This window comes from Bos mutus, chromosome 20 (assembly GCF_027580195.1).
Source record: "Bos mutus isolate GX-2022 chromosome 20, NWIPB_WYAK_1.1, whole genome shotgun sequence".
Taxonomy (NCBI): domain Eukaryota; kingdom Metazoa; phylum Chordata; class Mammalia; order Artiodactyla; family Bovidae; genus Bos; species Bos mutus.
Window position 1 is genome coordinate 38069188 of NC_091636.1, and position 27007 is coordinate 38096194.

Consider the following 27007-nt stretch of genomic DNA (forward strand, 5'->3'; position numbering starts at 1 on the left):
TGAGAGTTTTTGTCATCACCTGGGATGTATAGAAAGTTCTTTATCTTTGACATATAAGAGGAAAGACAATATCCATGCCTCAGTTGGCTAATTTCAGTGGCTTAACCCACCCCCCTTCTTTCTTTAAAAATTCTACTCACTATCAAAGTTGTGTTCAAATCTTTTTCTTAAAACTTTCTTACTCTCTAAAACTAGAAGATCAAATTCTCTCCACTTTAAGACATCTGATCTAAAGTACTCATTTGAAACTTTGTGTTGTTAGGCCTATGTTTTTTAAGTCTATGTCTTGTTTCTTCTCTTGCAACTTGATTTCTTTGAAGACTGGTTCTACACACACACACATGTTAAATATGGTGGAATATATGGAGCACAAGGCTTCCCTGATGGCTCAGACTGTAAAGAATCTGCCTGCAATGCAGGAGACTTTTCAATCCCTGGGTCAGGAAGATCCTCTGGAGAAGAGAATGGCTACCCTCTCCAGTTTTCTTGCCTGGAGAATTCCATGGAAAGAGGAGCCTGGTGGGCTATAGTTCATGGGGACACCACACAGTGTCGTCTTGTAATCTTTTTCAATGAATCAACTTAATTTCAGATAGGATTAATGTTCTACTTTTGAGGACTTTGTACTTCCTATTTTGAATTTACCCTGATATTTGGCAATCATTCTTTATGTAGAATCTTTAAAAAATATAATAGAGGATAATTTCAGCTAATCACCGTCCCTCAACGTTGATTCTAAAGAGCAGGTAGAGATCTGAATATTGCTAATGAATTATCAACCTTATTGGCCTTCTTTAAGTGGGCTGACATGGTGTAGTGTTGTACAGGTTATGGGTTTGCTGAGCCATTGATTCTTTCAGTCCTTTGCTATACTAGGAGGCCCACAGGTCTTCAAAATACCTGTACCTGTGATCTCTGGTCACAAACATTCTTGTCTATTTCTCCCTGGGCTATACAAAAAGAATCATTTTCTTTGCAGGCAGTGATGGAAAAACATTGATGGAGAATAGTTCCTGGAATAGGGTAATAAATGGGTCTTAATACGGTGTCAGTAAAAATTGAGCATTAACTTCTATAAATACCCCGGTGAGCATAAAGTGGAAAGGCTGTTAACAAGTTTCAAACAAAGTTTCATTTATGTTTGTTCTAAATCATTTAACTTTACATTAGAAAGATATAAATCTCATAGTGGTTTTGATTTGCATTTCTCTGATAATGAGTGATGTTGAGCATCTTTTCATGTGTTTGTTAGCCATCTGTATGTCTTCTTTGGAGAAATGTCTATTTAGTTCTTTGGCCCATTTTTTGATTGGGTCATTTATTTTTCTGGAGTTGAGCTGTAGGAGTTGCTTGTATATTTTTAGATTAGTTGTTTGTCAGTTGCTTCATTTGCTATTATTTTCTCCCATTCTGAAGGTTGTCTTTTCACCTTGCTTATAATTTCCTTTGTTGTGCAGAGGCTTTTAATTTTTATTAGGTCCCATTTGTTTATTTTTGCTTTTATTTCCAATATTCTGGGAGGTGGGTCATAGAGGATCCTGCTGTGATGTATGTCAGAGAGTGTTTTGCCTATGTTCTCCTCTAGGAGTTTTATAGTTTCTGGTCTTATGTTTAGATCTTTAGTCCATTTTGAGTTTATTTTTGTGTATGGTATTAGAAAGTGTTCTAGTTTCATTCTTTTACAAGTGGTTGACCAGTTTTCCCAGCACCACTTGTTAAAGAGATTGTCTTTAATCCATTGTATATTCTTGCCTCCTTTGTCAAAGATAAGGTGTCCATAGGTGCATGGGTTTATCTCTGGCCTTTCAGTTTTGTTCCATTGATCTATATTTCTGTCTTTGTGCCAGTACCATACTGTCTTGATGACTGTGGCTTTATAGTAGAGCCTGAAGTCAGGCAGGTTGATTCCTCCAGTTCCATTCTTCTTTCTCAAGATAGCTTTGGCTATTCGAGGTTTTTTGTATTTCCATACAAATTGTGAAATTATTTGTTCTAGCTCTGTGAAGAATACCATTGGTAGCTTGATAGGGATTGCATTGAATCTATAAATTGCTTTGGGTAGTATACTCATTTTCACTATATTGATTCTTCCAATCCACAAACATGGTATATTTCTCCATCTATTAGTGTCCTCTTTGATTTCTTTCACCAGTGTTTTATAGTTTTCTATATATAGGTCTTTAGTTTCTTTAGGTAGATATATTCCTAAGTATTTTATTCTTTTCGTTGCAATGGTGAATGGAATTGTTTCCTTAATTTCTCTTTCTATTTTCTCATTATTAGTGTATGGAAATGCAAGGGATTTCTGTGTGTTGATTTTATATCCTGCAATTTTACTATATTCATTGATTAGCTCTAGTAATTTTCTGGTGGAGTCTTTAGGGTTTTCTATGTATCCATTTCACACCAGTCAGAATGGCTGCAATCCAAAAGTCTACAAGCAATAAATGCTGGAGAGGGTGTGGAGAAAAGGGAACCCTCTTACACTGTTGGTGGGAATGCAAACTAGTACAGCCACTATGGAGAACAGGGTGGATATTCCTTAAAAAACTGTAAATAGAACTGCTTTATGACCCAGAAATTCCACTGCTGGGCATACACACTGAGGAAACCAGAATTGAAAGAGACACGTGTACCCCAATGTTCATCGAAGCACTGTTTATAATAGCTAGGACATGGAAGCAACCTAGATGTCCATCAGCAGATGAATGGATAAGAAAGCTGTGGTACATATACACAATGGAGTATTACTCAGCCATTAAAAGGAATACATTTGAATCAGTTCTAATGAGGTGGATGAAACTGGAGCCTATTATACAGAGTGAAGTAATCCAGAAAGAAAAACACCAATACAGTATACTAACGCATATATATGGAATTTAGAAAGATGGTAACAATAACCCTGTATACGAGACAGCCAAAGAGACACTGATGTATAGCACAGTCTTTTGGACTCTGTGGGAGAGGGAGAGGGTGGGATGATTTGGGAGAATGGCATTGAAACATGTATAATATCATATATGAAACAAGTCACCAGTCCAGGTTCGATGCACGATACTGGATGCTTGGGGCTGGTGCACTGGGACGACCCAGAGGGATGGTATGGGGAGGGAGGAGGGAGGAGGGTTCAGGATGGGGAACACATGTATACCTGTGGCAGATTCATTTTGATATATGGCAAAACCAATACAATATTGTAAAGTTAAAAAATAAAATAAAATTAAAAAAAAAAGAAAGATATAAATCTCATGTTCAGTTTAGAATTTGGATTCTAATATTAGTATCAGATCAGATCAGTCGCTACAAGCTATCAGATGCAGGATATATAAGATGGTTTTAAAAAAAAGCAAAATCATCATCAGTATTGATGGACTCTGTCATGAAGTTACTTCCACAGCTTGGCTGGGAAATAAGACAGTTGCTCATAAGTCAGTATACAGATGAAAATAAAACAGAACATCACAGAATATATCAAATAGACACGGAACCACGAGATTTGCTACAGAGATGGCTCCCAAAGCAGAAGGACCTTGAATTGGCATGATGGTGGGTGAATTTGGATTGGTCAAAGAAAGGAGAGGGGAAGAAGTGAGTATATTTTAGGAAGTAGAAACACCTGGACCAGAGTGGTAGAGTAGAGGATATTTCTTGGACAGTAATAAAATTGGTGGGTAAAAGTAGGCTGTCAGATATGGTCTTTCTTAACTGGATATTTTCTTTGAGCTGAAGATTATCCTAAATATTGTGAAATTAAGACCTCCAGTGAGTATTTGTTATTAATTTTTTTTCTTACAGAAAAAAATCTGAACACTTTGTAAATTTAATGGAAATACTTGGGACTCGATGCAGTTATTTGCTAAGGAGACGTGATATCATGGATTCCTTAAAGAATGAGAACTTCGACCTGATAGTTGTTGATGCCTTTGACTTCTGTTCATTTCTAATTGCTGAGAAACTCGGGAAGCTGTTTGTGTCCATTCTTTCCACATTAGTTAGCAGACTGGACTTTGGCCTGCCAAGCCCCTTGTCTTATGTTCCAGTATTTCAGTCTTTCCTAACTGACCATATGGACTTCTGGGGTAGAGTGAAGAATTTTCTGATGTCACTTGTTTTCTCTGTGGAGCAGTGGAAAATACACTCTACCTTTGACAACACCATCAAAGAACATTTCCAGGAAGGTTCTAGGCCAGTTTTATCTCATCTTCTAAAGAAAGCAGAGCTGTGGTTTGTCAGTTCTGACTTTGCCTTTGAATTTGCTCGGCCTCTGTTTCCAAACACTGTGAATGTTGGAGGCTTAATGGTCAAACCTATTAAACCAGTACCACAGGTAAGTAAAACCTGAGAGTGTGGATTTCATGCAGAGGTCTTCAGTGTAGAGTTGGTGTCTGCTCCTGCCACTGGGATCCTGGAATTTAAGTAGAGTGAGATAGGCAAAACCCCTAGTATATAACTTTTAATTTAATTTTTCTATTTTGTATTTTATTCTTCTGTTGTTAAGACACTTAATATGAGATTTACCCTCTTAACAAGTATTTAACAGTGCAATACATTATTATTGACTATAGGTGTCATGCTATATAGCAGATTTCTAGATCCTCTTCTTTCTGCTTCACTGAAACCCTGCCTCCATTGAAAAGTAGCTACCCATTTCTCCTTCCTCCAGTCCCTGGAAACCAGCTTCCACTTTTTGATTCTATGAATTTGGCTATTTTAGATACTTTATATAAGTGAAATCCTGCAGTATTTGCCCTTCTGTGACTGACATTTCATTTAGCATGAAATGAACCTCAAGATTCATTCATGTTTTCACATATTGAAAATTTTCCTTGTTTACAAAGCTAAATAATACAAACTAACTGTATGTTTAAACTGTTGTTGTTCAGTCACCAAGTCACGCCCAACTCTTTGTGACCCCATGGACTAAAGGCAGGTTGAAGGCAGAAGGAGAAGAGGCTGTTTATACAGAGGATGTTTATTCTACATTTGCTTTAACCATTCATCTTTTGATGGACATTTAGGTTGTTTCCACATCTTGGCTATTGTGTATAGTGCTTCAGTGAACATGGGAATATAGATATCTCTTTCAGATCATAATTCCCATTCATTTATGTATATACACAAAACTAGGATTGTTGGATTATTTTATTAGTTCTATTTTTAATTTTTTGATGATTCTCTGTATTATTTTACATAGTGACATTCCTGACAATAGTGTGTAAGTGTTGCAACTTTCCCACATTTTCAACATATGTTGGTTAATATATGCTTTATGTATTTAGGTGGAAGATCCCCTGTGGAGAAGGAAATGGCAACCCACTCCAGTATTCTTGTCTGGGAAATCCCATGGACAGAGGATCCTGGCAGGCTACAGTCCATGGGATTGTAAACAGTCGTACACAACTTAGTGACTAAACAACCAAACAACATCATGTTGGGTGCATATATATTTATAATTGTTGTATCTTCTTCTTGGATTAATCCCGCAATCATTATGTGATGTCCTTCTTTTTCTCTTATTATAGTTTTTGTTTTAAAGTCTATTTTGTCTGATGTAAATATTGCTACCCTGGTTTTCTTTTGATTTCCATTTGCATGAAATACCTTTTTCCATTCCCTCATTTTCAGTCTGTGTGTGGTTTTAGATCTGAAGTGAGTCTCTTATAAGAAGAATATATATAGGTCTTGTTTTTGTATCCATTCAGCCACTCTATGTCTTTTGTTTGGAGTATTTCATTCACTTACATTTAAAGTAATTATTGATAGGTATGTACTTATTGCTATTTTGTTAATTGTTTTAGGGTTGTTTTTGTTCCTTTCTTCTTTTTTTGTTCTCTTCCATTATAATTTGATGATTATCTTTAGTGTTATGTGTAAATTTCTTACTCTTTGTGTGTGTATCTATTATAGATTTTTTTTGATTTGTGATTACCATGAGGTTTGTATATAGCAATCCATTATGTGATTATTTTAAGTTGCTAGTCTTAATTTCAAATGCATTTTATCAAGTCTGATTTTTTACTCCCTCTCCCCTCATAACTGCTTTCTTGCAATATATTTTACTTCTTTTTTGGTTTTATGTACATCTTAACTGCTTGTTGTGGAAATAGATGATTTTACTACTTTTGTCCTTTAGTATTCATACTAGCTTTGCATGTGGCTGATTTACTACCTTTACTGTATATTTGCTTTCACCAATGTGTTTTTCCTTTTGTAATTTACATGTTCCTAATTGTGGCCTGTTCCTTTCTGTTTTGAGAGGCCCCGTTAACATTTCTTGTAAAGCTGGGTTGGTGGTGCTGAACTCTCTTAGCTTTTTGCTTGTCTGTAAAACTTTTGATTTCTCCATCAAATCTAAATGAAAGTATTCTTGTTTGTAGATTTTCCCTTTCATCACTTTAAATATGTTGTGCTACTCCCTTCAGGCTTGCAGAGTTTCTGCTGACGAATCAGCTGATACCGTTATGGGAGTTCCTTTGTACCTAACTTGCTGCTTTTCCCTTGATGCATTTATTGTTCTCTCCTTAACTTTTGCCATTTTAATTACAGTGCGCATTGGTATCGTCCTCTTTGAGTTAATCCTTTTTGGGACTCTCTGTGATTCCTGTACATGGGTGTCTATTTCATTTCCCAGGTTAGGGAAGTTTTCAGCTATTATGTCCTCATAAATGTTCTCTGCCCCTTTCTCTCTCTCTTTTCCTTCTAGACCACTATAAAGTATTAGTATGTTTGATATTGTCCCCAAGGTCTCTCAAACTGTCTTCACTTCTTTTGATTCTGTTTTCTTTCCTGTTCAGCTTCAGTGATTTCCATTACCCTGTCTTCCAGTTCACTGATCCATCCCTCTGTATCATCTACTCTGTCAGTTCCTTCTAGTGCATTTTTCACTTCAGTTAGTGTATTTTTCACCTCTATTTGGTACTTCTTCATATTTTCTAACTTTTTGTTAAAAACTTCTAACTTCTCAGTTTGTTTATCCATTCTTCTCCTGAATTCTATGATCATCTCTATGATCATCATCTTGAATTCTTTTCTTTATTTTGGTAGATTGCTTATATTTACTTCACTTAACTCTTCTGGTAGTTTATCTTATTTATGAAAACTTGCTTGGATCATATTCCTCTGAAACTTCATTTTGCCTAATTTGCTATTTTCATTTCTATGTACTTGTTAGGTTGGTTACTTTTCCTGACCTTAGGGAAGGGATCTTTTGTAGGAATAATCTCATATGTCACAGCAGTGTACACCCCTCTCCCTGCTTACCAGAGCTATATTTTCTAGGACTGTCCCTTGTGTGGGCTGCATGGATTCTTCTGTTGTGGCAGGTTGACTACTGTGGATGGTCTGGTAGGTGTTGACTTGACCCTGGTCCAGTTGGTTGCCAGGCCTTGCTTTGTGGGGCAGTTGGCAAGCTGCTGGTTGGCAAGGTTGGGTCATGATGCCACTGACTGCAGAACCCCAGGGGATCCTGGAGCTAATGCTGGCTGACTGGCCACAACCAGTTCTTTTTAACTTCTAGTGAAAATCCTGGTTAAAGCAGTAAGACCAAAAAAAAAAAAAAGGAACAAAAATCATATATATTATGAAACTGTTTTTATTCACAGATAACAGGATGGTCCATGTAAAAATCAAAAAAAGTCAAGAAAAAACTCTTGGAACTAATTAGTAATTATAGCAATGTCACAGAATATACGTTTAATGTACCTTTCCTATATACCAGCAATGAACAGGGGGAATGTGAAATTTAAAACATAATATTATATGTTGCATGCATACTCAGTTATGTCCAACTCTTTGAAACCCCATGAACTGTAGCCCACCAGGCCTTTCTGTCCATGGGATTATTCAGGCAAGAATAATCATTTTCCTTCTCTAGGGAATATTCTTGACCCAGGGATCGAACTTGCATCTCTTGTATCATCAGGCAGATTCTTTACCACTGCACCACCTATATTAGCATTCTGCAAAATGAAATACTTAAAAATAAATCTAATAAAATATATATAAAATTTATATGAGAAGACATACAAAACTCAGATGAAAAAAATCAAAGAACTAAATAAATGGAGAGATATTCCATGTTAATGGATAGGAAGACTCAGTATTGTCAAGATGTCAGTTCTCTTCAGTTTGATCTAAAGATTCATTGTAAATCCCAATCAAAATCTCAGTAAGTTATTTTGTGAATATTGACAAACCGATCCTCAAATTTGTATGGAGAGGCAAAAAGCTCGAAGAGCTAATGCAATATTGAAGATGGAAGAACTGACATTACTCAACTTTACCACTTACTGTGAAGGACAGTAATCAAGACAGTGTGGTTTTAGAAAAAGAATAGACAAATAAGATGCACATGAATTTAGTCAACTGATGTTTGACAGTGGATTAAAGGCAATACCATGGAGAAAAGATACTTTTCAACAATCAGTGCTGGAGCAACTGGACATTTACTTGCAAAAAAATTGAATCTAAACCCAGACCTTACCTTCTCAACAAAGATTAACTAAAAAATGGGTAATATACTTAAATATAAAATGGAAAAGTATAAAATGCCTAGAAGATAACATAGGAAAACATCTAAATGAAATAGAGTCTGGTGATTACTTTTTAGACATAAAACCTAGGATATATTCTATGAAAGAAAGAGTTAATAAGTACATTAAAAGAGTTAATAAGTATGTTAAATTGAAATTAAAATTATCTGTCCTGAGAAAGACCTTGTCAAGAGAATCAGGAGAGAAACCACAGATTGGAAAGAAATATTTGCCGAAAACCTGCCTGGTAAAGACTGATGTTAAGAATATACAAAGAATACTTAGAACTCAACAACACACAAAAAAATCAATTAAAAAATGGTCCACAAACCTTAACACATACCTCAACAAAGAAGCTATACAGGTTTCTAAAAAGAATATGAAGAAGACACACAGCAGAATATTCTCCCAGCATGTCTACCTCAGTCCCCAGAAGGCCCACCAGGCCCTAATGGGCCAGGACGGCAGACCGCACTCCCCCAGGCTCTAGCTCCTCTGATCTGACATTTGAATACTCCTGAATGACCATATCTGCCTGGATCTAGAATGAGGGTTGAGGATGACTCTGGTACTGGGGTCATGTTTTCAATGAAGAAAGAGATTCCCACCACTTCAACTTTCCTCTTCCATAAAACATTGTGATACATGAAAGCTCTGGGTTGAGACATGGGTGCTGCAGTCTTAAGTACCTCATGTGCAATGTGCACCATTATGGTGGCTGGTTACCTAAAGCTCTCTTCACATCCATTTGTGAGTGAGTATTTAAAGTGTTTATATGGGAAAATGTGTCCCAAGGTTTCATAAAAATTTCTTCAAGGCCATCTATCCAGAGGATCTGAGCCTGGTGCAGAGGGCACTGAGCTGTCTTAGAGGCTATGAGAACAGTTTCAAGGCAGTGAACTCTAACTGTTAACAGGAGAGTATGTTCAGTAAATAGATGATTTTCATCTTTTGGCTGTCTAGGCTTTCCCTGACAACATTATTCACCTCCTTTCCTTTCCTACCTCTCTCCAGGAACTTGAGAATTTCATTGCCAAATTTGGAGACTCTGGTTTTGTCCTTGTGGCCTTGGGCTCCATCGTGAGCAGATATCAGTCCCAGGAGATTCTCAAGGAGATGAATGCTGCCTTTGCTCGTCTCCCTCAAGGGGTGATTTGGAAATGTAAGCCTTCTCATTGGCCCAGAGATGTCAAATTGGCAGCAAACGTAAAAATCATGGACTGGCTTCCTCAGAATGACCTCTTGGGTAAGGACTTTCCAAGTCTACTTCTCTCGTCCTTATGTTATCTTTGGGGTTCATTAGGGCTCTGACATCTAGTTAGGCAGTCCTGTTCACATAAGTATTCCAAGGAATGGAACAGCCAAACTGGAGTTGCTGAGAAATCAAGCTATACTTCCAAAATGCCCCAAACAGCATTTCCTCTTCTCCATTTCTGATACCTGCAGCCGGAAGTGGTATCACTTTCAGTTTATTTTGACCATACCTTATCTGGCACTAAAGAGGGTTGCTCAAACACAATCCAAGATGATTTGTCAACAGTTTGTCTGAGAACTCATATAAGGGGGCATATTGTCACTGTCTCCCATGGTCTCTTGAACCCTTGTTCAGCCACGTTTTTTGTTGTTGCTCAATTGCTACGTCATGTCCAACTGTTTGCAATCCCGAAGACTGTAGCATGCCAGGTTCCTCTGTCCTCCACTATCTCCCAGAGTTTTCTCAAATTCATGTCCATTGACTTGGTGATGCTATTGAACTACCCTCTGCCACCCCATTCTCCTTTTCAGCCACGTGCCATTATACAAACATATATCCACACATATTGATACATTCTTCCTCAGTACCACAGGTGTGAGCAACTCATACCTTTACAAAGTTGATGCTGGTGGTGTCTGAGGGTGTGCTATAATTTACTCATGCCAAACTGAGTAATCTCATAGCTGGTGATTTGGTTCATCAAATCCTTTGGTAGTAGAGAGCTCATTACATCCAAAAAGGTTTTCTTTGTCTCTTTACTGTTTTTTGGATACTCCTCACGGTCACACTGACTGAATCAGAGGGTCATAGCCAAAATTGTGGTTCAAAAACATATTGGGGAATTTAAGATAGAGAGTTCTGAACATTGAATTAAGAAGGCATGGGGTAGGGAAAAGAAGTCCCCCTTCCAAAGGAACCAAGTGGATTCTGATTCACATCCCTATTGAGAGGCAGAGTTTGAAATGAACTCTTCACTAACACTTGTTTTAGTTTTCTGTCAATAAGGGTACAGGCTCAAAAATGACAGAATGATCTCAGTTTGTTTCTAATACAAACCATTCAGTATCACAGTAATACAAGTCTATGCCCCAACCACTAATGCCAAAGAAGCTAAAGTTGAACAGTTCTATGATAACCTACAAGAATTTCTAAAACTAACACCAAACAAAGATGTTCTTTTCATCTTAGGGGATTGGAATGCAAAAGTAGGAAGTCAAGAGATACCTGGAGTAACAGGCAAGTTTGGCCTTGAAATACAAAATGCAGCAGGGCAAAGGATAACAGAATTTTTTAAGAGAATGCACTGGTCATAGCAAACACCCTCTTCCAGCAACACAAGAGACAACTCTACACATGGACATCACCAGATAGTCAATACTGAAATCAGATTGATTATATTCTTTGCAGCCGAAGATGGAGAAGATCTATACAGTCAGCAAAAACAAGACTGGGACCTGACTGTGGCTCAGATCAGAAACTCCTTATTGCCAAATTCAGTCTTAAATTGAAGAAAGTAGGGAAAACCACCAGGCCATTCAGGTATATCCTAAATCAAATCCCTTACAATTATACAGTGGAAGTGACAAATAGATTAAAGGGACTAGGTCTAATAGAATGCCTGAAGAACTATGGATGGAGGTTAGTGACATTGTACAGGAGTTAGTGATCAAAAGCATCCCCAAGAAAAAGAAATGCAAAAAGGTAAAATGGTTGTGTGAGGAGGACTACAAATAGCTGAAAGGCAAAGGAGAAAAGGAAAACTATATCCAACTGAATGCAGAGTTCCAAAGAAAAACAAGGAGAGATAAGAAAGCCTTCCTCAGGGATCAGTGCGAAGAAATAGAAGAAAACAATAGAAAAGGAAAGACTAGAGAGCTCTTCAAGACAATTTGAGATACCAAGGGAACATTTCATGCAAAGATGGGCACAATAAGGACAGAAATAGTATGGACCTAAGAGAAGCAGAAGATATTAAGAAGAGGTGGCAAGAATACACAGAAGAACTATACAAAAAAGATCTTCATGACTCAGATAACCACGATGGTGTGATCTCTCACCTAGAGCCAGACATCCTGGAATGTGAAGTCAAGTGGGCCTTAGGAAGCATCACTAGGAGCAAAGCCAGTGGAGGTGATGGAATTCCAGCTGAACTATTTCAAATCCTAAAAGATGATGCTGTGAAAGTGCTGCACTCAATATGTCAGCAAATTTGGAAAACTCAGCAGTGGCCACAGGACTGGAAAAGGTCAGTTTTCATTCCAATCCCAAAGAAGGGCAATGCCAAAGAATGCTCAAACTACCGCACAGTTGCACTCATTTCACACGCTAGCAAAGTAATGCTCAGAATCCTTCAAGCTAGGCTTCAACAGTACATGAACCAAGAACTTCCCAGATGTTTAAAGTTGGATTTAGAAAAGGCAGAGGAACCAGAGATCAAATTGCCATCTGTTGGATCATAGAAAAAGCAAAAAAGTTCCAGAAAAACATCTACTTCTGCTTCATTGACTACACTAAAGCCTTTGACTGTGTGGATCAGAACAAACTGTGGAAAATTCTTAAAGAGATGGGAATATCAGATCACCTTACCTGCCCCCTTGAGAAACCTGTATGCAGGTCAAGAAGCAACAGTTAGAACTGGACATGGGACAACAGACTGGCTCAAAGGAGGAAAGAAGTAGGTCAAGGCTGTATATTGTTACCCGGCTTATTTAACTTATATGCAGAGTACACATGTGAAATTCCAGGATGGATACAGCAGAAGCTGGAATCAAGATTGCTGGAAGAAATATCAATAACCTCAGATATGCAGATGATACCACCTTTATGGCAGAAAGCAAAGAGGAACTAAAGAGCCTCTTGATGAAGGTGAAAGAGGAGAGTGAAAAAGCTTGCTTAAAACTCAACATTCAAAAAACCTAAGATCATGGCATCCAATCCCATCATGTCATGGCAAATAGATGGGTAAACAATGGGAACAGTGACAGACTTTATTTTCATAGGCTCCAAAATCACTGCAGATGGTGACTGTGGCCATGAAATTAAAAGATGCTTGCTCCTTGGAAGAAAAGCTATGACAGACCTAGGCAGCGTATTAAAAAGCAGAGACATCACTTTGCCTACAAATGTCCATATATGGTTTTTCCAGTAGTCATGTAGGGATGTGAGAATTGTATCATAAAGAAGGTTGAGCACCGAATAATTGATGCTTTTGAACTGTGGTGTTGGAGATGACTCTTGAGAGCCCCTTGGACTGCAAGCATATCAGTCAATCCTAAAGGAAATCAATCCTAAATATTCATTGGAAGGACTGATGCTGAAGCTGAGGCTCCAATGCTCTGTCTACCTGATGCAAAGAGCCGACTCATTAGAAAAGACACTGATGCTGGGAAGGATTGAAGGCAGGAGGAAAAGGGGCAACAGAGGACAAGATGATTGGATGGTATCACCAACGTGATGGATATGAGTTTGAGCAAGCTGTGGGAGATGGTGAAGGACAGGGAAGCCTGGCATGCTGCAGTCCATGGCATCGCAAAGAATTGTACACGACTGAGTGACTGAACAACAACAAAAGTAAGGGTGGGGTAGGCAAAGAGGAACTGGAAATAATGAAACGTATGGTCCATTATTCCCTACCTTAAAGATTTCTCATAAAATTGAGGAGAAAATACTTGTAGTGTTAAGTTTTATAAATGCCACATGAGTTGTTATGTCAATGATAGTGTTAAGAATTCAGATAAATGAGAAATGAATGGGTAGTGGAGAAAAGAGGGAGGGACCTAGAGAGCAAAAGATCAAGTGAGCTAAAGACAAAGAGACAGAAAGAGAGAGAGAGAGAGAGAGAAACAGAGACATAGAGAATGACTGTGTGAGAGAGTAATAGAGAGAGAACAGAGATGAGAAGCAAAGAGACAGGGTAGAGATGGATGGATGGATGGATGGATGAATAGGTCGGGGGAGGAATATGCCTTGCTTATCACTCTTCTCTGAAGCTTTCCCTGGGTTCTGAGTCTTAGATGGATTAGGGCTGAGGTGAGAAGTTTCTGTACAGAGACAAGAGCAGAATCTGTGTCTTAGAATATTCACCCTTGAATGTGTCCTGAGGTAAGTCAGTAAATTCATTTTTTTACAGCATGTTGAGATCCCTTTTTACATTCTTTTCGCCCTTGTTACTTTCCTTTTTGTCCGGAAACTTTCATCCTGAGGTGTCCTGCTCTCTTTCTAATTTGCAACAGCGCACCCTCACATCCGCCTTTTTGTCACTCATGGTGGGATGAATAGTATCATGGAGGCCATCCATCATGGCGTGCCCATGGTGGGGATTCCTGTCTTTGAAGACCAGGATGAAAACCTGCTCCGAGTAGAAACCAGAAAATTCGGTGTCTCTATCCAGTTAGAGCAGATGAAGGCTGAGACATTGGCTCTGAAGATGAAGCAAGTCATGGAAGACAAGAGGTGTGCAGCTCTTGGGGCTTGTGGTTCCTTAATGCTTGATGGAGGCGTAAGCCATGATGGGCACCACGTGGGTCTTATTGCAGTAAAAGCTGAAACTTCCAGGACACAGAATAATATGGGTGTACTTTTATATGTTAGCACTTTCAGCACTAATCATGGGTCTTTGCATGCAGGAATCAATTTGAACTTTTCAAGCAGACCCAGTTGGACAGTGGCAAGACCAGGCCAACAATTTTCCTTGAAAGGAAGTTTTCTGTGCTATGGTAGAAAGTGTGTGTGTGCATGTGTGTGTGATACAAGGTCTCTAAGAATTCTGAGACCACTTGAGTTAACAACTCCCCTCTGTCTCTGCTGACAGGTACAAATCTGCCGCAGAGGCCGCCAGCATCATCAGACGCTCACAGCCCCTGACCCCTGCCCAGCGGCTGGTGGGCTGGATCGACCACATCCTCCAGACAGGGGGTGCAGCCCACCTCAAGCCCCATGCCTTCCAGCAGCCGTGGTATGAGCAGTACCTACTGGACGTCCTCTTGTTTCTGCTGGTGGTCACCCTGGGCACCGCGTGGCTCTGTGGGAAGCTGCTGGGTCTGGTGGCCAGGTGGCTGTGTGGGGCCAGGAAACTGAAGAAGGCCTGAGGCAAAGTGGAGCCTTGGAGAGGGTGTGCTGGGGAGCCATTGGCTCTTTGAAGTCTTCCCCCCGCACTGTACTTGCCTCCTCCCCTTCACTTTTACTCGATGATAGAACACGCATTTCCCTTGCTTTTTGTCTCTGTTTAGAAATCTTTATGAAGAACTCTTGGGGTGCTTTTTAAGGATACTGCAGTAAAGAATACATCACATGCAATTTACCATTTTAATCATTAAGAAGTAGTTCAGTGGCATGAAGTACATTCACTCAGCTGTGCAAACATCATTATCCTCCAATTCCAGAACTCTACTCATCTTTCCAAACTAACATTCCACACAGGTTAAATGATACCCCACCCCCCAGCTTTCCTTAACCACCATCAAGGTTCTAGCAGCCCATGTCTACTTTTGTGTCTGAATCTACACTTGAGCTTCTGGATTGCCCCAACCAAGGGACACCTCTCCTCAGCCCAGCCTGCTCCTTCCTCCCTTGTGATCCCTGCACATGGTGCTCTGACCACTCAGCCTCCCTTGTCCAGGAGGCTTCTCAGGCTCTTTCCCCGTTTCCCTTTCACTTTTCATAAAACTCACACGACCTGTTTGGTCGGTTTTTCCTTGTCCGCCTTCCTCTTGCATTTCCTTTTCATCTCATCTCACAGCTCAGGAAGCCTGGCCTCTGTCCTGCAGGCTAGCAGGGACACCCCTGTGAGGACTTGGTCCCCTCCTGCATAGAGTACCTCCTTCTCTCTCAGGCCTGGAGCCTGTCTTTGGTCCACAGCTGAGGCCACCTGTTGCCCATGTTTCAATGTTCCGTCCTCAAGATCCCCACTTGAATAATTAGGGTTACGAAAACCTAAGTGGAGAAATGGAACCTCCATGCAAGGCTTGGGGCCTTAGGTCCAGGAGCCATGGCTGGCCCAATCCTCTTGATACAGGAAACATTCCATCTGCCATCCCACCTAGCAAAGAACATCCCTACATGTGGTAAACACTTAGGGATGACATTCAGTTCCTAGTAACAGAAGCTAGAAAAAGAGTGGCTTACGCACTCTGGAATTTCAAAGTGTTTTTTTATTTCCTGGACACAGCCTGGAGACATGTGGTGGAGAGCTGGGATGGTGACTCATCCTGCTGTCTGTAGCTTAAAAAAAATTTTTTTTTGAACACCTGTCCTGTACTGTTCTTCTAAGTTGCCTTTCTGGTTTGTTGCTCTCATGAAATATTTCACCTTTGGTGATCCTGACTTCCTGTTTGCTTTTGCATTCTGAAATGGAATTAAATTCCTCCTTAAAAGTTTCATCATGTGGTATCCAGTGGATTAAAACACGATGAAGAAAATGTTAGAAACAAGAGATGGTCCTGCAACTGCAATTTTGGGTTGCTTAATTCTGGGTTGTTAATCACATGTCGAAATAGTTCAAAGGAAAACATGAAGCAGTTACTATAAATGCTCCCTGCAGAAATAGGAAAAGACCCACATCTGCCAATGTTGGGACGGGGTCTGCCTGGTTGTATGGAGAACTGGGTGCCCGGTGTCTACCCAGTTCTGTGAGTTCTTATGCTGCAAGGGAGTCCCACAGAGTCAGGAGCATGTCAGATGCAGAAGTGAGTGTGTCTGTGTGTGTCAGAGATAAGGTTTTATTTCTATAATTCTTAATGAAATCTCATAAACTGGTCTCTGACATAAATTTTTTGAGGGACAGACATGCAGCCCTATCTGGGTTGTCACTGGAATGAATTTATTTGTTCCCCTCACAGGCAACACAGGGACCTAAGGATGAGGCTCCCTGGCTGGTAACTCCTCTTTCCTGCTCTCACCACAAAATCCTCCCTGACGATCAGGTAACTCAGTGAAGCCAACCCTTTCTGCTGCTTTCTAGGCTCTGTCCCAGTCCAGGAAATCTGATCAGTAGCAATCCGTGAGCCAGAATGAGGCCTCCAGCTTGTTCCCTTCAAGTATCCTCTGCAGGGCTGGCTGCCAGCATGGCCTTGATAGCATGGAAATCTGATCTCATCACTCTCTGATCACAGTCCTTTGTTGGCTCCCATTGCAGGGAATACAGGGTCTCTGTGATCTCTTTCTGGCAACTGCAGCAGGCACATCTTGAAAATTCTGAAATAGACCCACTGAATAGGTTCTGTTGATTTTTGACAAAAGTGCAAAGACAGTTCAATGGAAAAAGAAAAATCTTTTCAGCAAACTGTACTGGAACAATTGTATATCTGAGTGGGATTTGGCCTTAATTTAATACACACAAAGGATATTTTTTATAAATATATTTCATTGAAGTATAGTTGATTTACAGTGTTGTGTTAATTTCTGCTGGACATCAAAATGGTTCAGTTATTTATTATGTATATATGTGTATATATATACACATTCTTTTTCAGTCTTTTCCACAATGGTTTATCACAGGATATTGAATATAGTTCCCTGTGCTAGACAGTAGGACCTTGTTGTTTATCCATTCTGTATATACAATAGTTTGCATCTGCTAATTCCAAACTCCTGATTCCTCTCTTCCCCAACTCCGCATACCCCTACCCTCTTTGAAAACTATGTCTTTCTCTATGTCTGTGAGTCTGTTTCTGTTTCAGACAGGTTTATTTGTGTCGTATTTTAGGTTTTGCATGTAAGTGCGATCATATGGCATTTTCTCTTTGTCTTTCTGACTTCACTTAGTCTGATAATCTCTAGTTTCATCTGTGTTGCTGCCAATGGCATTAATGCATTCTTTTCCATGGTATATGTGCACCACATCTCCTTATCCACTCATCTGTCAGTAGACATTCAGGTTGTTTCCTGTGCTAGCTATTATGCATAGTGCTGCTATGAACATAAGGGTACATGGATTTCACAAAAGGATTTTGACTGGACTTCATACCACACAAAATGAACTCAAAGTGTATCAAAAAGGCCTAAACATAAATGCTGAGAGTATAAAAGTTCCAAAAGAAAGTCTTCATAGTGTAGGTAGTTATTGAATTACAACTCGTATTCAAAACATTGACAATACCAATAGTTGGCAAGGAGATAGGGCTACTGGAATCCATATGTTTCACTGCTGATGGGAACATAAAGTGATTCAGCCACTTAGGAAAGTTGCTGTACAGATTCCCAAACAGTTAAGCATCCACTTACCATTTGACTGAGCCATTCCAATTCCAGGTATTTATTTAAGTTAAATGAAAACATGTGTCCACCTGAAAACTTGAACATAAATGTTCACAGTGGCTTTATTTGTAACAGCTTCAGCTTAAGAAAACTGGTGAATGGATTAACATATTGTGGAACATCCATAAAAGAACTATGGCTCAGCAATAGAAAGGAACATCCTACTGATGTACCCAACTGTATCCATGAATCTCAAAGTGATCTTGCTGAGCAAAAGAAGCCAGACTTCAAAGAAATATATATCCACATGATTCACTTATATAAATTCAAAAAAATGTAAACCAGCCTCTGCTGACAAAAGGTAGACTATTGGCTGCATGGGGCTATAGGCTGTGGGAGGGTGGACTGTAAATGGGGTGATGGAAATGTTTTGTATCTTGATTTCAGTGGTGGCTTTGTAGTTGGGTACATCCATCAAAAGTGGATGCCATTTTTACACAGATTAGACTTTAAAATTGATTTGAAAATCTCTATGGATAATACATGTTTTTAAGTGTTTTTCTATTTGAGTACCTCAAATTTTAGTATTTGGGAGTTATTGTTGCATTCAAATATAACTGAAAATGCAAGTACATTATAATTTCCAAATTTTGAAAAAGGAGGAGATATATGTGTGCAAGAAGTAGAGCCATTTTCTGGAGAGGACTAATTGTAAAAGCCTTGGTCAGATTAGGGGTCAAGTTCACATACTCAGACCTAATCCATGTCTATTTTATGAGTGGTTTCCTGGGTTCTTCCATAATTATGACATAGAATTACACATTGGAGAAATTATAAGCACAGCAAAATATTTAATTTTGAGCTTTAATGGACATTAAACATGATATGAACTAAGGATTTATGCATTAAATACCTATTTTTGGAGGTTCATTTTAAGATTCTGAGATGAAGGTCAAGATGTCATGTACGTTTCCTTTCATTGTTGTTGTGCTTACCTGTTTTTGCATCACCACCGGCTGTGATCTCATACTGATACTTTTGTGTATCAATGTATACCAATGCTCTGTAGATGTGATTTTCCCTTATGTCAACCTCTCTTTTTAAAAAAATTATTTTAATTGGAGGCTAATTACTTTACAATATTGTAGTGTTTTCTTGCCATACATTGACATGAATCAGCCATGGGTTTACATGTGTCTCCCATCCTGAACCCCCCCTCCCACCTCCTTCCCCATCCCATCCCTCAGGGTCATCCCAGTGGACCGGTCCTGAATACCCTGTCTCATGCATCGAACCTGGACTGGCAATCTGTTTCACATATGGTAATATACGTGTTTCAGTGTTGTTCTCTCAAATCATCCCACACTTGCCTTCTCCCACAGAGTCCAAAAGTCTGTATCTCTTTTGCTGTCTCGCATATAAGGTTATTGTTACCATCTTTCTAAATTCCATTTATATGTATTAATATGCTGTATTGGTGTTTTTCTTTCTGACTTACTTCACTCTGTATAATAGGCTCCAGTTTCATCCACCTCATTAGAACTGATTCAAATGTATTCTTTTTAATGGCTGAGTAATACTCCATTGTGTATATGTACCACAGCTTTCTTATCCATTCATCTGCCGATGGACATCTAGGTTGCTTCTATGTCCTAGCTATTATAATCAGTGCTTCGATGAACATTGGGGTACACGTGTCTCTTTCAATTCTGGTTTCCTCAGTGTGTATGCCCAGCAGTGGAATTGCTGGGTCATAAGGCAGTTCTATTTCCAGTTTTTTAAGGAATATCCACCCTGTTCTCCATAGTGGCTGTACTAGTTTGTATTCCCACCAACAATGTTAAGAGGGTTCCCTTTTCTCCACACCCTCTCCAGAATTTTTTGTTTGTAGACTTTTGGATAGCAGCCATACTGACTGGCATGAGATGTTACCTCATTGTGGTTTTGATTTGCATTTCTCTGATAATGAGTGATGTTGAGCATCTTTTCACATGTTTGTTAGCCATCTGAATGTCTTCTTTGGAGAAATGCCTATTTAGTTCTTTGGCCCATTTTTTGATTGGGTCATTTATTTTTCTGGAATTGAGCTGTAGGAGTTGCTTGTATATTTTTTAGATTAATTCTTTGTCAGTTGCTTCATTTGCTATTATTTTCTTCCATTCTGAAGGTTGCCTTTTCACATTGCTTATAGTTTCCTTCGTTGTGCAAAAGCTTTTAATTTTAATAAGGTTCCATTTGTTTATTTTTGCTTTTATTTCCATTACTCTGGGAGGTGGGTCATAGAGGATCCTGCTGTGATTTATGTCAGAGAGTGTTTTGCCTATGTTTTCCTCTAGGAGTTCTATAGTTTCTGGTCTTACGTTGAGATCTTTAATCCATTTTGAGTTTATTTTTGTGTATGGTGTTAGAAAGTATCCTAGTTTCATTTTTTATTTTTTACAAGTGGTTGATCAGTTTTCCCAGCACCACTTGTTCAAGAGATTATCTTTTCTCCATTGTATAGTCTTGCCACCTTTGTCAAAGATAAGGTGTCCATAGGTGCGTGGATTTATCTCTGGGCTTTCTATTTTGTTCCATTGATCTATACTTCTGTCTTTGTGGCAGTGCCATACTGTCTTAATGTATGTCAACCTTTCTTTGTTTGGTTTATCACACCCTAATTGCAAGTTATTACAAGGTGATTACATTATTTATTTAATTGTCAACCAGTTATTCAAGTGAAAGGAAGTAAATGAAATGTATGTGGTCTTACACAAACTCCTACTTAGTACAGGACTTAACTTCTTCTGAAAAGCAGATATTTTAAATAGCCTTCATATGAATGCATTTAATCCAGGTCAACAATTTGATTCAACTAGCACTGACTGAGTTCATCTCTGTACAGTGTACCGTGCTGAGCACCTTGGAATGTGTAAAGATGATCCAGACTTTCCTGGCCCTCTACTGGCTCTCAGTTTCCCATTATCTTACTGTTTAATTAAAAAGCAGATGTATCTGTCATTGGTGGTGCATCTTCTCTAAGTGATTACTCCCTAAGAGCTTATTAGTTTGGCTTAGTAATTTCGCAGTAATTTCACTTTGTTGTGTTAGTCGCTCAGTCGTGTCCGACTCTTTGCAACCCCATGGACTGTAGCCTGCCATGCCTCTATGTTCATGGAATTCTCCAGGCAAGGATATTGGAGTGGGTTGCCATGCCCTCCTCCAGGGGGAGCTTCCCAACCTGGGGATTGAACCTGGGTCTCCTGCATTGCAGGCAGATTCTTTACCATTTGAGCCACCAGGGAAGCCCAATTTCACTTAGTGAAAGTTAAACAGACAGCTTGATGCCATGAGGTCAGCTGCTGCAAGAAGGGGCATTTCTGGATGAAAATGGCTAGTGGTGTGTGGAGAAGACACTCAGAACAAGCCTGCAGTGGAGGTGGGGAGCACATCTAATCCCTGTCAGTGTCAGCACCAGCTTAGTGCTTGATCAGAGTCATGAACCATAGGCAGAGGCCCTCAGCATCCAACCCCCAAAAAGAGAAAAGGACTTATTTTCAAACAAGTGGCTTTTTTTTTTTTTTTTTTTTGCCCTTCAATTTACACTCTGCTGGAAATCCCCTCAACCAAGACAAATCTCCATTAAAATCCACAGAGAACACACCCCCTTGACCTCCAGGGTAATTCTGAGAAATTGACAATGTAGATTTAGAGCCTACTCTAGAGATTGTAGAAATTAATGGCCACAGTTGCCTGAGAATACATATAATGTAAGATAAGAACAGATCTTCATGGTTCTAGTCTTCCATTCTTTGTGTCATTTCATTATGGAAGCAAGAAAAGTGGCAGAGATGATGAAGGGAGGAGAGATGCTATAGATACAATGAGAGAGAACATAAGTCAGGAGTTCTTTTTCTAAACAGGGCCACTTCTCCTCTGGCAAACTTACAGTTAGGGAATAAGTATAAAAAGAGATGAGAAGTGGAAAAAAAGAGAGAGAAAAAAAAAAAAAAACCACCAGGGATTGAAACAGTGGGAAATGACATCTTCTCTGTGTGTCTGTGAGAAGGTGGGAGAACTTTGAACCACCTGTAATTATACCTGCCTGCTCCCTTGTGTTATGATTTTAAGTCTCACCTGATAATTAGACACTCTAGCAGCAAGTCATCTGGAGACAACAGAAGGGCAGGCAAGATTTGCCTAAAGAAGGAAGAGAATTTGCTTAACATTATCTTATAAAACCTAGGAGGCAAGTTTTATGCCCTTTTAGAAACCAAACAATTGCCAGTCAACTTCCGGCTGGCTTCTCTCCTAGGGTAAACAGCTCAGGCTTTGACGGTCACTGCATTTCCTAGGCAACAGAAGTGTAAACTCAAGAAAAGGTAGGGCCGGGATCACGATTGACAGTGAGCTGAGCCAATGAGACTGTAAGTTTGCAGTAGTGATTCCAAGATATCCAATTGTCAGGAAGAAGGCAGATCAGGAGGGGTGAGGATGGAAGGTAAAAGGGAGGGGCAAAGGGGGATGGGAGGGGACCAGTCTTCCCAGTTGCAAGAGAGAGCGTCCATAGTTTCAGTTCAAAGCAACTGGTGGCAACAGATTAGCATTTAAGGTAAATCAAAGTTTTTTTTTCCATTAACACTATATTGATTTGATCACTTTTGTTTCACTTTAGCTAAAAAGGAAAGAAGACAGTAGATGTGACTTTCTAAAAAGAAAATCAAAATGTTTATGAGCATTCTTGGCTGGCGGTCTAGCATGGAAATGGCCTGGTACTGGGAGAGGTTTTTGTCATCTTTGTGTAGGGTGCTTGGATAAGCATGTAGAAAATCAATTTCCTTCAGTAAAGGAGAAGGAAACAACCATCAGTGAGCAGTCACTAGGTCCTGGGTGCTTGAGTGTGAAGTGTTTGGGTAAATTGCTGTAAGGAGCCTGTATGACCATTGATAAAACAGCTTCAGGAAGGTTAAATATCTCCAAGTTAAAAACAATGAAAAGATTGAGCTTTGCTTTAGACTTTGGTTTGTCTAACATTCTGTTATGTTATTTCTGTGACACCTTGCCTGCTGAACTGACCACTTAGAATCAGATAAGAATCAGAATTCTTATTAAACTGACACAGTATGTTAAAAATTTTACTAAAGAGTTGATTGGATTGGTCACGAAGTTGAAAAGAACCTTAGCAAATGGTAATGCCATTTATCCAGGTGTCCACCCCCTTGGCCTCCAGTCTGGGGCATAGTTAAAACATACTAAGTAGATGGAATTCTCTCTTGTTTTTAAATCTCTTATTTTTTCCTCAAAATCTTACAACTACAGAAATCCTTTAATTTTGTCATTGTGTATTTTAAATAGTGAGATTTAAATTGTGAACATTCATTTGTATTTCTATTCAAATAGTAATTATCTAATAATACTAATGATGAATTCCAGTAGTAGTCTGTAGTATTCTGTTAAGTGTTGATAATATGATAACAGGAAACTTAAAGGTCTATGCCTTTAAGGACCTAGCAGGAGAGGCAGTCCTGAAAGAGAAGTTATATCATAGTGCAGTGTGGATGTCTGTGGGCTTTGCACAGATTATACCAAGGAAGATGCAGGCTGTTTCGCTCTGAAGACAGTGGTTATATGAGGCTTCACCATAGTGGTTCTACAAGGAAGAGTAGGATTTCCCTAGACCAACAAGGGATGGAGGGTGTTCCTGAAAATGGGAGTTCATGTACAAAGGCACAGAGGTCCAGAACACCATGATGTGTTTGTGGAGTATGAGTGAGTATGGATGTAGAATAGATTGTGAAGGGATGGAGATTAGTAGAAAAAAGACTGGAGAGATAGGCAGGGCCAATGTACACATCAAATGCTAAGATGTTTGCTCTTTACCTGTACACAGTGGGGAGCAACCAAAGGATCTTAGACTTGAGTATGCAGTTCGGATTTCCATGTTATGAAGATCACTCGGCCAGTCATCTGAATGATAGATTGGAAGGACAAGATTGGAGGCTGGGAACCAGTTGAGGGGAAATTTCCACAATGGAAATAGGAGAAGACCAGGTCCTGGGCTAAAGTGGTATCCATGGCAATGGAGGCAGGGGAAGGAACAGATTCCGGAGGTGTCAAAATGGTGATATTTTAGGGAATTGGCTGCTAATTCAAGGCAGAGGGTTAAAAGGAGCCTAGGATGATGTTCAGTTAATGACCTGGAAAATGGTGTTGCCATTTCCTGAGGCAAGGAATAATAAGGAGGCAAAGATAATAAATTTGGTTCTGGTACATTAAACTTGCAATGTTTGTAGGTTATTAAAGTGCATGTTTTGTGTGGAAATTTGAGATCTGGCTCTGAGGCTGAGGAGAGTGAACAAGTTGGAATAAAGATATGGGATGAGTTGTAATAAACAGTGGATGAGGCTGAGATTGCTGCAGGATATATGAGAGTGAGAAGAGGATAAATCATTGAATCCTGGAAAATAGTAGCGTTTAAAGACAAGGGAGACACCAAAGAGATCAGACCCGAGAGGAAGGGAGATAGGAAGTTAGATTCATAGACATTGAGAGAAGAGTTTCAAGAAGGATTGAAAAAGGTCTTGCTGGCAGGAGTGAAATAGGGTGACTGTTGAAGTTGGCAGTCAGGCTGGTAATGACTTCCTGAGTGTATGTTCTCTGGAGTGACAGAGTGAAGACCAGACTGCCGTGGACTGAAGTAGGAATGGGGCATGAGAAAGTTAAAAACAGAGTCTCTTCCAAGTAGTTTGGCTTTGAAGGGTGAGAGCTGGAGGGAGTCTAGGGCTGAGGGACCACTGCAGATTCATGAATGAAAGGGAGCAGATGGTTACAGATATAGAGAGGGAGGAGGAGTCTGAGGATGGGGGAGTGAGAGGTATAAGCTGTTGGGTGTAAGAGATCGAAAAGAGTTGAACATGACTGAGCCACTAATACTTTCTCTGCTTGCCCTCTGATCTCCCTGCTGGTGCCTCCTGTGAGCTGAATTCACCTGAAGCCTTAAAGCAAAGAAATCTGGTTAATGCAGTTCATAGAGGTCAACCTCCTGTAGCACAGATGTGGATGGAGAATGGGGCAGGGGAGGGGCTGGGCAAACAGAATATTGAGCTCAGCATCCCTGGTGACTCATGGTAAAGAATCTGCCTGCAGTGCAGGAGACCTGGGTATGATCCCTGGGTTGGGAAGATCCCCTGGAAGAGGGCATGTCAACCCATTCCAGTATTCTTGCCTGGAGAATCCCATGGACAGAGGGACCTGGCAGGCTACAGTCCTTGGGGTCGCAGAGTCAGACACAACTGAGTGACTAACACTTTCACTTTCAGTGAAAGATAATCCAGAGGCTGAGGAGATTTAGGAGATTGATAGTGGAATAAGGGATTGAGGAAAGTCTGGTGTCTCTGCACGGGAGGAGCTCTTGGTCTCAAGGGACATGCCTCGCCTGGTAACTTGCAGTTATGATGGGTGCGCAGGTGCAAAGAGCAGAGTGTTTAGTTTCTGGTATCAGCTTTTTCTTTCATCTCTTTAATTAATACATTCAACAGACTTCACCCTACTGAATTTTCCTTACAAATTTTTGATCTTCATTCTGGTCTCAGTTTTGTATATTAAAAAACAGCAAGGTGCGTAGAAGCAGTTTTCTATGTTCCAGAAACAAACACTGGCATTTGGGAGAAGACAGTGTTACAGGAATGATCACTGTGGGTGCAGAAAGGCCACGGCTGCCTCCATGGGACACTAATGTCCGTGAACGTTCCCACCATCCATGATGTTCTTGCACACCTCCAGGCATGATTCCATTGCCACCCAGGACCCTGTTTTCCCTCCAGTGCTCCTACATATTTTCAAAACCTGAAGCCAAATAGAATTAAGATTTCCCCAATACTTCAAAGTGTACAGTGTCATTTGTGTGAGCAGGGCAGTACTTACGGCTGATTCACGTGGCTGTAAGGCAGAAACCAACGCAGAATTGTCAAGCAATTGTGTGTGTGTGTGTGTTAGTCGCTCAGGTGTGTTTGACTCTGCGAACCCGTGGACCATAGCCCACCAGACTCCTCTGTCCTTGGGATTCTCCAGGCAAGAATACTGGAGTGGGTTGCCACTTCCTCCTCCAGGGGATCTTCCCCACCCAGGGATTGAACCCATATCTGCTTCTCCTGATTCTTTACCACTGAGCCACCTAAGAAACCCTACTACTGTATAGGATCAGATGCTGAATAGTCAAAGCTTTGTAGGCCAGAAGGTCTCTGTAGCAGCTATTCAGCTTGGCAGTTGTGGGTTGAAAACAGCCACAGGTAACACATAAGCAAACATATGTGGCTATTTTCTAATAAAACTTTATTTACCAAACTAGGCAGAGGAGCAAATTCAGCCCATGGGCTGTGATTTGATGTCCTCAGGCCTAGTTCATCTTAGGCTATGTTTGTCTAAACTCAGAGTATGCTTGATAACAGCATGTGTTAAGATGACCTTATTCATTTTGGAACAACTGAGTTTGAGGAGTGAGAAATCACCAAGGTGCTAACTTTTGCTCCCAGGACTTGGCTTAGTGTCTTCCATCAGGGTGGTCTTATGGCCCCATCTGCCTCCAAAAACCTCAGGCTGCAGGTGAGATTGTGAAATAAACTGATTTAGAAGTTCTTACACTGTTACTTTCTGGAGGGACTCTAATATCTCTACCAGTCTCTTCCTCTTTGTAAACAGAACCCGGAGCATGGCAAAGTCTCCAGCTTAACATTAGGTTTCCTAGCTGTCTTAGTTCATCTGGGCTGCTGTAAAAAAATACTACAGACTGGGCAGCTTATGAATAACAGATAGTCATTTCTCATAGTCTTGGAGGCTGGAAAGTCTAAGGTCAAGCACCCAGCATGGTTAAAGGGTCAAGGCCCTTTAACTGGTACAAGGATGGCTTCTCACTTGTGGCAGAAAGGGTGAGGGGTCTCTGCAGGGGATCTTTTACAAGGTACTAATTTGCTCTCAAAACCTAAGCACCTCCCAAAGGCCCCAACTCCTAATACTATCATCTTTGGGAATTAGGATTTCATCATATGAATTT

General features: G+C 40.0%; 2 protein-coding genes across 7 annotated transcripts in view; both read left to right on the forward strand.

The window, feature by feature from the left end:
* Positions 1-14873, forward strand: part of LOC102269536 (UDP-glucuronosyltransferase 3A1) — a 37253-nt gene extending 22380 nt beyond the window's left edge. For both annotated transcript variants that reach the window (XM_005911356.3, XM_005911357.3), the window contains 4 exons: positions 3796-4327; positions 9546-9777; positions 14019-14238; positions 14597-14873. In XM_005911356.3, the coding sequence (XP_005911418.1) occupies positions 3796-4327; positions 9546-9777; positions 14019-14238; positions 14597-14873 (1261 nt within the window). The remainder of the gene's footprint in view (positions 1-3795; positions 4328-9545; positions 9778-14018; positions 14239-14596) is intronic.
* Positions 14874-22483: 7610 nt separating this feature from the next.
* CAPSL (calcyphosine like) overlaps positions 22484-27007 on the forward strand; it is a 35119-nt gene continuing 30595 nt past the window's right edge. For all 5 annotated transcript variants that reach the window (XR_011461468.1, XM_070357648.1, XM_005911358.2 and 2 more), the window contains exon 1: positions 22484-22570. The gene's annotated coding sequence lies outside the window, so the exon portion shown is untranslated. The remainder of the gene's footprint in view (positions 22571-27007) is intronic.